The sequence below is a fragment of the Onychostruthus taczanowskii genome, unplaced genomic scaffold (assembly GCF_017590055.1).
Source record: "Onychostruthus taczanowskii isolate IOZ18803 unplaced genomic scaffold, ASM1759005v1 scaffold11, whole genome shotgun sequence".
NCBI classification, from domain to species: domain Eukaryota; kingdom Metazoa; phylum Chordata; class Aves; order Passeriformes; family Passeridae; genus Onychostruthus; species Onychostruthus taczanowskii.
This window is the reverse complement of record NW_024497629.1, coordinates 9,294,186-9,310,162: the sequence shown is the minus strand read 5'-3', so window position 1 is coordinate 9,310,162 and position 15,977 is coordinate 9,294,186. Positions and strand designations below refer to the sequence as shown.

Below are 15,977 nucleotides of genomic sequence, written 5' to 3'. Positions count from 1 at the left end.
TTTCTGCCAACAAAAGCAGCATGCATCTAACTACTATCAGACAGCAATTTCATGGCGTCAGCCTGCATTCCAGTGGAAAAGTCTCACCACATCACAAAGGCAACAAAGAAATCAAAACAACTTAGCAGAAGCATTAGTACTGCATGAAAGTGGAGCATGGCATCTTTCTTTACAGAAAAGTAATCTACAAAGAACTATCTTTAAGTCTTTTAATTGAACAGTCTGGGCATTACTGCATCACCTCTACCTTTGCTTTGTGTTCTGGAGCAAGGAACATTCAAGTCCTACATTCCAGCTGGAATTAAAGCCACCATCAGCATTTAAAAAAATAGTAATTTGCAAGCTGCTGCTTAAGTAAATTATACCTTTGTGTCCTGCCAAACTCAACACAAGAGTCCCGTCTTAAGAGCTTGATGCAATACACCCCACCACCTACCAAACCTAAAAAAATCCCCAAACACCACAAAAACAAAACCAGAAAACGCAAGAGGATAAGAATTATGTTTATTTCTTCATCCTAACCACATCTGATGAAAATGAGGGAAACACACCATTTACTCTGCCCAAGAGACCCCAGCAAAGCTGTGGTTTCTCAGCACTGACCCACAGTCTACTCCATACTAACCAACGACATGTCCGGTGAAAAAGTCTCGCCATTGAACACGGTACTCCTTTTCCTTGCCTTCACCATCCACAATTAATGCTTGAAATTTTTCTGAAAAGTGTTCAGCAGTTGCAGTTAAGTATAATTTAAAGTGCCTGTAAAAGAATTTACTTGCATTTATTTTTAGGCAAAGTATACATGTAACAAATACATTCAAATCTCCAGTTTATTGAGGGTCCAAAAGAAGTTCAAAAGCATTAACTCTGATAGGCTACAAAAACATATACTGTGTAATTGATAACTGTAAATATTTTAGAGTCACAGATGTTTAATTTTAAAAAAAAGTTTAAAAAATAATCCCCCAAATCTAAAACAGTCAGAGTTTGCCCATGATGTGCCTTCTCCATTTGCAGTTAAGCAAAACCAGTTACTGGTAACTATTTAAATAAATAAATAATCAGACCACGAAATTTCTTCATCTATTTGAAATTAAATTATCTTGAAGTTCTTACTTTCTGACATAATACAGGCAAAAGACCATAAACAGAGATCTGAACTCCCTACATTTTTTACAATATATTGTCACAAAAACTGAAAACTATACCAAGAAATAAGCTGATAACCTTTTCTGGAAGAAGCCTCATGGGCTCTTGGTTTATGTGGGCTTTGGGTCAAAGATTTTTGGCATGCTCCTTTGCAATTACTCTGTAATTGCAACCTCATTGGCAACCTCACCCTAAAGCAGCATGCATGAGGCAGTGCAAAACAGGGACAGTCAGACATCTGATCCCATTAACCTTTCATAATTGCCCCTCCAAACTCAAAAAAATGCCCTTTCAAACATTCAGAGATTCAAAAATTATGCATAACTTGCATGACAGTTGAAGATGACACGTGGAAGGCACATGAATACACAGAGGACAAAAGATGTCAGACAAACAAAACTCAATCTACATTTGTTAATACAAAGTGTTATTCTGACCCTGCTTCCCATTTCAGATTCACAATTTCAGCACCAAAATACCTGCAAGGCATTTTTCTGACTCTCAGAATAAAGTCCCTGCAATCTTCATGCCTGCTCCCTTCTATTTCTCCTCCTCCTTTCACCTGAGCTTTTATTTCCCATCTTATAACAAAAACCAAAAATGAAAACCAAACCAAACAAAATATGAAAATAATTTTAAGTATTGAAAGTATTTGAAAGTATTTTACTATGAAAGTATTTTATTTAATGGGACATTTATACTCAGTAAGAAAAGGATTAAACCTCCATGAAAATAAATACAGTAAATCTCTTGGCAACACACCACACACACTACCCAAACTGAAGGCTGAGATTTTCAAGAACCAGAGGACAGTCAAGAAGTACTGACAACATTGCCAGATGAGGTGTAAGTGAGAGCCAACCCTATCAGTGGGAGTAATCTACATGAAACTAAACCTAAAAATAAAGCAGAAGAAATCCTAAATTACTGCCACTTTAGCAACCAGAGAAATAAAATAGAACTTTCCCCTTTCCTCTGAGCCTCTCTGAAGTCATATAACCATGCAGACCACTGACCTAGAAGAACTGGCCAGTCATGACAGAAAGCAAGACAGCAGTTTCTGGGTTTGAAACTGCACATTACTCATCAGAAACCGAAGGAAAATAATATGCTATTTCATCGCTGATGATTTAATTACCTTTGCAGGGCTGAAAAACTTAAGAGCCTCTCTACGTGTGTCTCAGGCTGGAGGTCCCTCTTCTTCAGTGAGTGCTGCTGGATGCTAGACAGAGAGAGGATGTCGTAGTCTGAAAGCATGGACTCAACTGTGTCTGAAAGACCAACAAGGAAAGTTTTAGTTTCAAAAGACTATCTTTCCAAATGCACACATAAGAAAAAAGAGCAAACCAGAGACTCCCAGTTCAACAGCAAGACCACAGTTTGCTCTAATTTTAGGATAACTACTGTACATTTTTGTAATGGCCTATTTTGTGTACACAAGTAGAAATCACAGAGTGAAACAAGACAATCTGAGAGAGACAGAGTTTGCTTCACTTTTTCTACAACTTCTGGGCAGCCAGCCAACTCATCACTTTTACTGCCACAGCAATGCAGAACTAATGCCCTCCATGGCTGCCCCCCAGAAACTAAACAGGGAAAATGTCTCCATTTCTTTGGGGTGAATTATTCTCCTCACCTGCTGGTCCCCACAGGAGTCTGAGGAAGAAAATAGTTTAACCTAGGAGACTTAAACCAAGTTAATTTGCAGACTGGACTGCATTGAGCCTTTCTACCCAACAGTAGCCAGAAAACAGGTATCTGCATAGCACAATCAATCAGAACTAAGTAACAAGGCAACTCATTTGAGATACCCTGATTTCCCTATACCTTACCATCATGCAAAACTCCTTTTCTACTCAGAACACGAAAACTTGTTCAGAGAAAGGAGACCAAGTGCCTGAATTCCTATGGGAGCAGTACACAAATTACAAATTCAGATCAATATTCTGCAGATGTTTCCACCATTAACAAGTGCACCACAGCTGCAAACAGTGCTTGGCTCTCTCTGATAAGGCCTCCTGTACTTTGTAAGTCATTCCTTCACCAAAGCACCCATCCACACTCTTGCTTCTCTGGACCACCCACCACCCATCAAGACACCCAACAACCCCCCTGGCTTCCACTAGCACTGAGATTCAGTTCCTATTTAGAGCCTTAACCAAGGCTGTTATTTCCACACTGCCGCTTTCCTTCTCAGCCAGAGGTGCCCACTCTTCTCTGCACTAAATGAGGACTCAGATGCATTTTACAAGAGACAGAAGTGCTCACCCAGACATTCTTCTTAAAAAATTCCTGTTTCCTTCCCCTCCATTTCCAGTTATGCTTCTAAACCAGACCTGATAGCTACCAAAGTGGTTTTCTATTAAGGGAGATGGCATTCCTTCAGAGTCCCTGGTCACTAGCTTACCCCACTCAGCAAAGCCACCTCATGTGTTTTATTGGCCTTTAAGGTAAGCAGCACCACTAACAAGATGTTTTACCAGCTATTGTGTAACAAACCAAGACTGTCAGCTTGAAATCTACATGCTCATAGCTCTTGAAATAATATGAGCTTTTTACACCTGACACTCAGTACCATAATTTATCCCCAAATCCATGCCTCCAAAGCCCAGGAAAGCTTTAAGAACGCATGCACGGATCAGGGCAAGGAAAGCACCTTGCTTTTCCTTTTGCAAGGGGTAGGTGGGCAGGGAGAATAACCCAGCAGCGTACAGCCACAGGTGTGCTTGTGTACACTGAAGTGAGCAAGGCACAGAAGCAAAGATGACCCCCAGAGCCCTCCCAGCCCTGCACCAGACCCACTCAGAGTGAGGCACACGGCTCCTTTCTTGGGCAGCAGACACCACTGAGCAGCAGTTCCCAGGCTTCTCCCTCCCCCGGCCTTGAGCAACACAGGAAGGGCAGTGCAGTTGCAATTTCCTGATTTCTGTTTACAACCCTCAGGTCGAGAGCACCTGCACATGATTACCATGTGTTTCAGGTTATATGCAAAGACAAGTTTCCATCACCGTGTTTTCTGTTGTGGGGATTTTCCCCACATGTGACCCACTGCTGCATGTCAGGCAGGGCCTTCATTTTAGGTTGCCATATGCTGCAGAGCTGGTTCACTACAGCCATGCAGTGAGTAAATGTCTAACTTCCCCCTCCAAACAGCTCTTTTTTCATTAAAAAGTCTGTTCTAATTAATCGCTTTTTATCTGGCATCTGCCTTCATCCAGAACCACCTAGGAAGGGGGTAGGAACAGGCAAGGAAATCAATTCTGGGGAAAAAAAAACTCATTAAACTGCTTAGTTCTGAATTCTTTTAATCAAACTCGAGATTCTGTCAGTACACTCAGACTAGAGCTGACCCCTCAATTAAAGTGAATGCTGACATACAGGGTCTCCGACACTGGTTTATGACACAGACCAAGTGTGTGGTACATGGGGCATGAAACAAGAGGAGTGGTACCACTGCTGTGCTGCTGGGGACTTGCCACGCACAAGGTCTGCCCGAGAGGCACAACCCCAGCCACAAAACATTCCTGTCCTTTTCCACCTCTGCCTTTGAAGGACAGACCAGAACCAAGAGAAAGCCAAAAAGCAAGACGCAGTTGCCACTATGGCCAGACAAAATGTCTCAGTTTCATGGCAAGAGAACTGAGAAGTCTGCTAAAAAAAAATCAGGCTTTTTTATTTGGTAGGCAAGTCCTACTCCACCTTAATATCCACAAACACCCTTCTGGAAATGCCTCACAGAGACACAGGAAGGGTAGTAAGAACAAGACCTAAGAGGTTCATGAAGATGAGTAAGATGATTCTACTGAAGTAACAAACGAAACATACGGCACTCCCAGTTCCTGTAACCCTGAAACAAGAGTGCACTTGTTCATATTTCCTCTTACCCTTCCTAAATTTGTTTGCTTTTAATTTTACTTACAACATAAGTAGAGGCTTAAGACACACTGCTCCCAGACATAATCTGTTAACTAATTATGGTATCAGACAGATGTGGAACCAGTATTTGGTAACACACTCAAATTTTTTCTGTAAAATATTCATATTGTGAAAATGAATCCACATTCATGGCTTATTGAAAATAAAAGGTTAAGTGCCATTATTTTAAAGAAAACACAGAACTGCACAGAGTCCAGCTGTACAGCAGTCTGTGGAGGGGAGCCACAGAAAGCATATTCTTTTTATTCAAGTTTAAAAATCTTTCTGGTATTCCTTCCTCATTATCTTCATTATGGTCCAAGAGTCATTTCCCACGGGCTTCAAGAGATCTGAGCTTAGGTTTCCCAAACCATTTTTTTTTTTGCGGTTCATTCCCTTCCACACCCTCCTAGATTTCTGCATTCCTGTCATTTTAGGGAACATCTTAATTGCATCCTGATATGGCAAGTATTTATTTATTGTCACCAGCCTTCACCTCATGGTACCTTTTTCCCGGGGAGAAACCTCCTAAGAACATACAAAAAATGGGTTTGTAGAGAGACAGGGAAGGGACACCGGTGACAAAGAGAATATCCCAAAGCTCTCAAAAAGAAATCCACAGCAGTGATCCACCTCTATCCCCAGATTTGAACTCACCAACTCTTGCCTCTTTTTTTTTTCACCTTGTTTCTGGGCTAAAAGCATCCTGGCAGTAGACTTCCAGACTTAACACAGGAAAGTATATTTTAACAAACTCTGCTCCAGCACCAAAGAGCTCAAGAATGCATGGGAGAACAGCTTAACTCCTTGAGTTAGAGGCCACTGCATGTATTTCAAAAGAAGTTTCTCTTTCAGTGCTCAGCTAGCAATTCAAATACCAATGTCAGTCTTCTCCAACCAGCTTGGCTTTCATAAGTACAACAGTAAATTCCCATGATCTCATGCCCCATCTATTGTCCAGAACCCAACAAGTAAATGTGGCAAGTCAGCCATTTCATAAGCATTCTTTTGCACTGCATCATTTATGGAAAGGTTAAGCTTATCTAGAAGCATGAAGTTTTAACCCAGAAGATATAATTAATATTTTTTAAAACTCTCTTCAAAATTATTCCATGATAGAAAATGTTCCTACCTAAAACTCAAGATCCATTTTTTTTTTTTTTTAATATTACTTTTGGGATTTAAAAAAGATCACTAGTTAATCAGTGGGGCTTGCAGGAATGACTGCAGTTATTTCTACAATCATCCCAAGGGAATAAAAGCAGGAATAATTTTTCTGTCAAAGGCACTGGAATGGGATGACAAGCCTACACAGTTCTAGAACAAGCACTGCAAACACATTCGGGAAGGATTTTGCAGTGGGACTGTTAAATCACCTCCAAGACTCAAGGGACTCCAGGCTGTATTTCATGCAGTACTCATCGACTACATCTGGGTTCTGATCTCAAGCTGATTTCCAATGGGTATCAAACACCTATCAAAAGCTTATGAGCATTTGACTAGTAACAATTTTTCTGATTCAGCTGAGGAGTGACTGAATAGAAGGGCTCCATATTCTTTATTGTTACTATTTAGTTTTGTATGCTCTTCTTGTACATTAAAATATTTTAACTGAAGTAAGCAAACACACAAATTTGAAATACAATTCAGAATCTCAGAATTTAGACTAGGAAACACAGACTGGAGTCTTTCCAGCTTGAAGCACAAGAGCTAAAGCAGGTGCCCATCACCCTACATAAACCAGCTGCCCCTGTGTTTGCAGTAACAGCTGCTCACTGGCTGCAACACAGCTGGATCATTTGGCTGCAGCACCATTCCAGGGAGTGCTAATGGATCAGGTAAACATATTCATATTTCAACTGGGCACACAAATGGTCTGTGCCAGGCAGGAGGTGATGCAGTCCTGGATAAATGTTTGTGGATACCCTCTCTGAACAGCTTATGCTGCTTTTAGGAGACTGTTGACAAAGAGGACACATTGAGAAGGTTCATCGTGGGAAAGCTGTTCTGTAACAATTCCTTGCAGGTGCTGTTACATCTCCCTCCAGTACACCTGGTACAGACATTGCCAGAGACACAATACAAAGTGAATTGAAACACTTATCCCACACAAAACAGCCCATGCTTTCAACAGTTTAGATAAATCATGTTTACTTGCTTCCACTCAAGAGTGGTTGCTGTTATGCTCATCAAGAACATGTAAACAGAAGAACTTGCATGAGAAACAAGTTCAAAGCAAGAAACCAAATACATGTCAGCATTCTAATAAACCATAGCAAGATAAAAGTTTACACTCTGGACACATTTCTGGGCAAACCTGTTAGTAAGAATGGTCAGCCACATCAGCACTGCTGCAGGTTTTAGAAGGCATGTTTTTAACTCATCAAACCACGTGAGAAAACAAGGTGCCCGCACTCACTCACTCACTCACTCACTCACTCACTCACTCACTCACTCAGCAGCAGACAAAGCCTCCGGGTAGGGTTAATCAGCCCTCGTGCAGGGAGGGCAGGGATGCTGCTGCTTTACTGTCCACCAGCTACTCCACAGTGCACTTCTCCTGCAGTTACACTGGGCAACTACTCCCTCCTTATCACACATTCAGACATGCCAGTGATGGGTATCATGGAAAGCTAACAGCTGACTAAATACCCTTTAGCTCATCTCAGGAAAAACTTGTTCATGTAGCAGCACCTTTAACTACTTCAAAGTTTTTCCCCACAGAAAAATAAACATCTGTTTCTAGGCAGTGGGAATATTTCCTTAAGGGTGCAAATTCTGTTTACCAGAAGCTGTATAGATAATTAAGCTGCTGTTTCTGGTGGTTTTGAACACAGCTGAATAGCCACAATGGCTCCTACACATTACCTCACACACTTCCAACCTTGCAAATTATCTCCTTCACTAAACACATCTTAAATAAGGACCAGTGAGGAACAAAACTTACACTGTTGGATCTACTTGATTTAATAAACCTGTCCTATTAACGACAACGGACCACTTTTCAAAGGGGAAAAAAGTAATATCCTGCCAAACATTGACATTATAAAAAATAAGGAAGTCTACTGAATTAACATCCTCATAATTAAAGGGAAACGAGGGCAATACAACCATCCCATCTTACAACAGAACAGCATCATATGATTGATGCTCAAAAAACCCCAGCACAACCCACCCCCAAATCACGTGCTTTCATACATCCTGCAGAGGGGCACTGCCCAGTCAGGGGATGCAGTGTCTCTGGAAACAGAACATTTGTCTGGCTATCAAAAAACTACAAGCCTTGCTACTGTACAAAGACACCACATCACAAAATCCTGCTGTGTCACAACGTAAGTTCGAGTGGAGCTGATTCTAGGTAGGCACTACTTACTGTCTAGACTACACTTGTGAGACCAATCTCTTCACTTCTGACTACATTTCTTTTCCTTGTGGATACAACTATGGACCCATTCACACAAGAACTTCCAAAATTTGAGGCACCTCACAGGTACTAAGGGGCAGAATTTTACTATTTCAGTGAAAACCTGAAAATGTGAGACAGGAAACCAAGGGATATCATGTTCTTGTTCAACACCTCAGTAATTATGGATCAGCACCAACTGGGGGGCAGCTGTAGGTGCCTCCCCTCACAACAGAGCACCCTTGCCTTCCCACTTTGCAGTCCAGGCACCTACAAAGGTTAAAATGCAAATATCACAGGGGGAAAAAAGTACAAATAATGCACAATTAGGGCAGCACAGGAAGACAGGGATGGATACTGTGAAGAGACACAGGCCACAAGTGACAAAGATGGGCAGTAGTATCACATGTATCTGCAAGAATGAAAGACATCAGGAAGTCCATTAGAACATCTGACAGGGTTGCTGGACATCCCCAAAACAGGCAAGCTCATGTGCTGTATGTGAAGATCACAGAAAAGGACAGCAGGATAAACTGCTCTTTGTTAAAAAATCCCAGCTCTTGGTTTCACAGCAAAGTATGTGCCATCATCAGTCTGGCAAACAGGCAACCTCGGACTCCTACAGTTTAAAAGCTGGGGGGGATGAACCTGTTTAAAACAGAAACTAAACAGAAACTTCTATCACAAAGACAAATCTCTGCCAACTACTAAACACAGAATTACATCTGAATGTAAAGTCAGAGTGCAGAATGTTGGATTATGGCTGGCTGGGCTTCCTCACTCGGCCCCTCCGGCCACAGAGCAGAAATCCATGCTGGGGCTTCTGCACATACACACAAAAATTCCAGAGTGGCAGAAGCATGAAACTGAGATGAGTCACTGCTGCTATCAGCAATGTATAGCAGCAGTGAAGTTGTCAGTTTTTACTGGGGAGAAAATGAAACCATGCCAAATCTTAAATGCAAAGAGGAATTTTACTTTTTGTCTGCTTAAAGGTCAGAACAAATTGGCACTACTGAAAACCAAACCCATGCTGAGCACTGGATTAGGCTCCCATTATCAAAATTCTTGCAACAGTTAAAAGAAATTCTTATTAATTAGAATTTAATGCAGCATTGACATTCTTTCTTTTTGTTGACCTTGAGTACTTCTTGCAGAAATTACACTTCAATCACTTTTTTCAGTTGGAAATGGAAACACTGACCTATTCATATGAACAAATGCAAACAAACCTGAGAAAAGTACTTGAAAACCTTGATATTAAGTAACTTCATGGAAAAGATTGCTAATCCTCAACACAAAAATAATATTGGTAATTTGCATTAAATAGGGCCATGTCTACATCAAGCATTTGCTGTTTATACAGAGACAAAGACACTGCATCAGTTCCTGCAATGATTTTGAAATAATCCCGCCACATCCTGGGCAGGGACCACATGCTGTGGGATTGTGTGTCCTTGAATTCTCCACCACGTGATGCATGGTGAGAAACACACTCAACCTCCAGCTTTTGGGGACAAACTGCAAAACCAGCTCCCTCAACAGTTATCTTGCTTCAAAGGATGTCCAAATGGGATAAGAAACTGTAACAAAAAAGGCAGATCATGGTAGAGAAATTAACCATTTGACCCTCACCCAGGTCTTGCCTTAGTCTCCAGCAGTAGCTTCAGTCCAGCAGGATAAAATTTAATCTTGCATTAAGATTTTTGTCACAAATTACCTCACTGCACATTCTTGACACTGAGCTAAACTTCCAATTCCTAAATTCTCTGGCAGCAAGTTACATTCCTGGCCTGTGGACTTCCTGCATTTTGTCACACCATGTGTAAAGAATTCAAAACTGACTGCAAATCAATTTATGTTGCCCTCTGTATCAGTTAGCTCCCCTGGTTTATTCATCTACACCACTACCATTTGTTTTTTTTCACTCAGCAAATCTAAATCCGAGTCTTCTGACGTGCATCAGGTAGGTTTGCACTGAGCCATTTGTACCAGGTCATTTCTCCAGCTCACGCAGTTGTTCCAAGTTCTGTGTGGTATTTATGCAGTGTGGACAAAAAACTGGTGAAAATCAGGGTACCTGCCTCAGATGTTATTAGTGCAATTTGGCAGGTAGAAAAAGATCCCCAGTGAGTGATTTAAAGAGTATCATCTGCCCGGCAAAGGACTATCTTATTTTAGTTCCCTGCCTAGCTTGTGACAAAAAGTTCTCATTCAAAAGGTGCAACAGTTGAGTAAGACCCATTTTACATCCACACTCTGTTGGGGGTAACCCTGCACACAGGCTGCTTAGCAGCAGCACACGACTGGCACCACTGAACTGTGATACAGATTCAGGCAGTTCTTCAGATATACTCAGTGACCTATTCACCTATTCAGCACCCAAGCTGGACATTTGCACTGTTACTCTTTCCAAGTACATTAAGCTCTGTTACCATTCAGATATGTCTGAACTGCAAGACAAACAGCATAAATATTTTATAGGTATAAAAGGTTATCTTCAGAGATAAATTACAACAAAGAAAAATCTTGAAAGAGTTGCCATTAATTTTTCTGGGGCCAAACTACAGTATCAGTATTGAGTAGTGGAGTCCCACTTCTCTAGAAATTGATCCCTGATGTCAACATTACCAAAAAGAGTAAGCCTAAAGACAAATGGAGGTGGATACCATACTGCCTTCATCCCTCACCTGGAACACAACCCTTTCCACCCCCCAAAAACGATGGGGCAGGTGCTTGGACAGTCACACTGTTAGCTGCTCCACAAAAAAAATGGATTTCACAGAGAGTAACTATGCCCTTTCCTGGAAATAAACCAAAACCAAGCAAACAAAAACCCCAAAGCACTCAAAAAAAAAAAAAAAAAAAAAAGGCAAAAAAAAAAAAGAGATTAGCTTCCAGACAGCTCACATTCCATGAATGTGCTCACAGGAATGGGGAAGGGATTGGAAAGCTGAGGTCAGGTTGTGGCAGTCCCATTTTAGATCAGTTTAGACTCCTGGAGCACCACACCCTAAGATTACTTCAGCCAAAAAAAGCTGGAAAATTACCCACATTGTTTTATCACTTATTCTATTCTTTGTCAAATTCTTTTTTTTGCTGTATAATTTTTTTTCCTCCTTGAAAAAGTGAACTCAGAGTAATAAGCGAGAAGTTCTCAATAGAAATCATGAAATGTTAATTCATGAAACTTCCTTACAGACAGTGCTCATCAGAAATCTGATTTCAGTTCCCAAAAATTAAGCTGTGGAAAAACAAAGCTTTCAAATTAATAATATTGGAATTATTAGCAGGAAAAGATGATACTTAGAAAACCAAGCTGTAAGATGAGGAAAACAGAACTCCAACAACAGATAAAGATAAAACCACAATTAAATAGGCAAAGGTATTTTTAAAAACAGCTTGTAAAAGGCAGAAAGCTAATACTTGAAATATTTTTTATTTTATGAGAAGAAACCACACAGCTAAATAACCAAAAGGGCTTGTAAAACAAGTAAGCTGCAAATACAGCCCCAAGAAGGGATGCTAAAGGCCAGTACCATTAACTGACCTTAGTATTCACTGCAGAGGAGATTAAAAAGTTCCCCAAAAGGAACTTTTTGTCATGATAAGATATATGTAAAGACCTGTGTTCAAGACTTAGGAAAAGAGGCTTTACAACAAGTCAAGAAAATGACCAATAAATCAACAGGATATGAATGTATTACCCCAAGAGTTACAAAGCATTGCAAAAACCGAACTGGTCAACTCCTAACTGGTATGGGACTAAAGAGCCACTGGTGCAGTGCACGGGGTCTGAGCAGAACAATTTCCACTCCAGGTATCATCTAAGGGCCTAATCAAGAAATACCTTCAGTGTCCCGACCTGGCAAACAGGTAACAGTAACAAGGACGTGTAAGTTACTAGACCTGGGGCTAAATAAGATACCGGGAAAGTAGTGCTTCCACTGTGTGTGTGGATAAAAGTAACAGCTAATGTAGCACACATGGATTTTTCAAGTTCCTTCACAAAATACTTTTGAAAATTTAGTTTAGTGGACAACAAAATAAAACCTGATGAAATTCAAGGTGTGAATGTGTGAAATAACACGTGAGGAAAATAATTCCTCACTGTATTTACACAACAAAGTATATCAGTACAATTATTACCACTCAAAACCAAAAAAAAAAAAAAAAAACAAACAAACACCACAAAAAACCCCCGAAAGGAAACAGAAACAAACAAACCCACTCCCCAAAACACAAAGAAAAGAGAGCATGGAGTGCCTGTTAAGGACCACAAACTACTCAGAAAGGAAACAAAATCAAAAATATTCATAATTATAAATTTATGCTACCTTTGTATTACAAAGGGTGTCCTGCAGCCCTGACCATACATCTCAAATAAATAAAAATCCAACACAAAATATATAGACAAAAGTAACCAATAAAGCCATGATTCTTTCCTCATACTAAGAATTATTATATAGACTAATATTTTATCACTTAAACAACAAACAGTAGTATAAGTGAGATGAATTGCATAGGTATGTAAGTCACTACAGGTGTGAAGAAAATAAGTAATTCTTCCAACATTTAGAGACAGAAGAAGTGAGGTTTTCCTCTATACAATATTTCATAAAATTGAAGAGCTCATAGTCCAGGCACAGTGCTACATGGGCCTGGCAGATAAAAGCCATCAGATAAACACTGCACAAACTCATAGCAGAGAGGCTCTTTAGAAGGCACGAAGATCTGAGAACCCAAGATGCAACTTCTGTTCAGGACCTCCCTGACCTGCCTGATGTTGAAAGGACACGCTGTGTTTGTTTTATTTCTATTGCACTTCCTGGAGCATCCACCACTGAGCCCATCCTTCCCAGGTTCCCACAGCCACAAACTGCTGAGGTGTGCACAGAACCACAAATCCATCCACCTCAGGTGCAGGAGAGGAGGGCAGAGGTGCAGACATCTGTCACGAAATGTGCTGAGATGTAAGCCAAGAAAGGAGACCTGGAGCAGTCCCTGCTGGCCTCACTGACTGGAGACAGGACAGCTATCTGTGTATGAATGTACAGCTGATTAATCACTGCAACAGTGCTCCCAGAGTGTCTTTAAACAGTTCAGTTGTTGGTTTGAATGTCAGCATCACCCCATGTACATCCTGCCCTGCACAGCAACGGGCTCAAGGAAAGCAACGGAACTTATCACAAAATCATTTCAGTACCTTTGATTTCCAAAACAGGGGTTTTCATGTGGGGGCCAGACATTTTTCCTTTAAAAAGCTTTTAAAGGAAACAAAAATTTTGCTGCTCCAGTGATGAGCAACTATGATACAGAGAAGAGGAAAACGGAGCAAAGACAAGGATCCAAAAAGTATGTAAGACACCGGTCTAAAGGGCAAGACACGGCCACTGCCTCATGCAAGAGTCCATCTGCCATTCCAGTGATAAGCTTTTGCTTATCAAATGAAAATCTACAACTTGTTCATAGCAAAGCAGAAGCTTAGATGCGAAACTGTTTACAGAAGTTAAATAAAGCAGCGGTTCTCCTCCGGGTCAAGCTTTTCCAGAGGTCACTTTCAGCTCCAGTGGCTTCGGGCTCTCTGGTGACTCTCCTCACAGAGCTATGAAGGGATGCCATTTATATGATTTTGCCCAGTGAGGCTGTGCAGCCTCCCTGACTGGAGATATTCCAGAACCGCCTGGATGCAATCCTGTGGAATGTGATCCAGGATGACCCTGCAGGAGCACGGACACTGGACCAATGACCCACTGCGGTCCCGTCCTCCCCGACCTATTCTGGGATTAGCGCGCCCTAAAAGAACGCAAACTCCCGCGAGGAGAACCCCTCAGGAGACCGCGCGTGTGAAGACAATGGTGGCTCCCCGCAGAGACAGCCCCAAACACTGCCCATCAGCGGTGCCTTCAGCACCAGGGCTGTCTGCCCTGCCCCGCCCCACACATCACCCATCGCCAGCCCCTGCCGAGGCGCGGGGGCCGTGCCTTCCTCCCCCCACACTGCCGCAGTGGTCTCTTCCTCCTCCTCCCCTCTCTCCCCTCCCCTCCGGGGTTGCCGTGGTCGCGCCCTGTCCTCACCGTAGCGCTGCGGGTGCTGCGGGTGCCCCAGCGCCTCCAGCCCGCCCGGCCCCCACAGCAGCACCAGGGCCGGGACCAGCCACAGTCGAAGCCTCATGGTCCGGGCGCGGCCTCCTCCGGCACTGCGCGCCCGCTCGTTCGCATCCGCTCGGAGCAGCTTCGCCCTCCGCCCGCCGTGCCGGGCCCGCCGCCCTCCTGGGCCCGCACCCGGAAGCGCGGCAGCTGCGCGCGGGGCATTGTGGGGCGGGCGGGGACGCCATCTTGGGCGGGGGCGGTGCGGGGGGAGGTGCCGCGGGGCTGTGAGGGCGGGAGGCGGCGGGCGCTGCCCTCACGGAGGCACGGTGTGGGGCCGAGGGGCTGTGAGGGCGGGAGGCGGCGGGTGCTGCCCTCACGGAGGCACGGTGTGGGGCCGCGGGGCTGTGAGGGCGGGAGGCGGCGGGTGCTGCCCTCACGGAGGCACGGTGTGGGGCCGCGGGGCTGTGAGGGCGGGAGGCGGCGGGTGCTGCCCTCACGGAGGCGCGGCGTGGGGCCGCGGGTTAGGGACCGCTGCGGGGCGTCTGGTACAGCCTCGCTGCCCCTGCAGGGTCATCCCAGACCGCATGGCACAGGATTGCATCCAAACGGTTCTTGAATATACTCAGAGAGGGAGGCAACAGCCTCTGGACAATCTGTTCCCGTGCTTGGTCGCATGTACAATAAAGTTCTTTCTCATGTTCAGGTGGACCTTCCTGAGCATCCATTTCTACCTGTTGGATCTTTTCCTACTGCTTGGCACCACCATCGGGAGTCTGGCTCCATTCTCTTGGCACCCTCCCCTGAGATACTGAAATTGATGATACTGAGTTGATGAGGTCCCCTCTCACTCGTCTCTTGTGGCTGAACAGGCCCAACTCGCAGCTTTTCCTCATAAGAGAGATGCTCCAGTCCCTTTATCATCTTTGTAGCCTCTGCTGGACCCTGTCCAGGAGCTCCATGCCTCTGGCACTGGGGAGCCCAGAACTGGACACAGCACTCCAGGTGTGGCCTCACTCGGGCTGAGTAGAGGGGCAGGATCACCTCCTTCTACCTGCTGGGAATACCGTTCTTCCTGCTGAGAGCGCTTGCTTTCTTGGGACGTCCTCACCACAGCTCCCTCACAGCCTTCCCAGGGCAGGAACAGAGCCCTGGGAAGGGAGAAGGCTCTGGGCTCTGCAGCCCCTCTCTGGGGACAGCGTGGGGTGTGGACCTGCCTGGGCAGGAGCCTGGTGCTCTCAGACCCTGCAGGCTCAGCAGTGCCACTCACGGCTGCATTTGCTGCTTCTCCCCAGCCCATGTGAGGGACGGCACTCAGTGACTTGACAAGGTTTTGTGTAATTTCCTTAGCAAAACTGAGGATTGTGGAACTTAGTACAAATAATAAGTGATGGGTCCATGACGCAACTGTTCCCAAAGAG

General features: G+C 43.6%; 1 protein-coding gene across 1 annotated transcript in view; it reads right to left on the bottom strand.

The window, feature by feature from the left end:
• The window catches only part of ADAM17 (ADAM metallopeptidase domain 17), a 35,095-nt gene extending 20,338 nt beyond the window's left edge, over positions 1 to 14,757 (bottom strand). Inside the window, exons 1-3 of the mRNA XM_041420272.1 lie at positions 14,545 to 14,757; positions 2,288 to 2,420; positions 626 to 759 (exon numbers count right to left, since the gene is read on the bottom strand). Coding sequence (XP_041276206.1) covers positions 626 to 759; positions 2,288 to 2,420; positions 14,545 to 14,641 — 364 coding nt within the window. The 5' untranslated portion in view covers positions 14,642 to 14,757. The remainder of the gene's footprint in view (positions 1 to 625; positions 760 to 2,287; positions 2,421 to 14,544) is intronic.
• Positions 14,758 to 15,977: the final 1,220 nt, after the last annotated feature.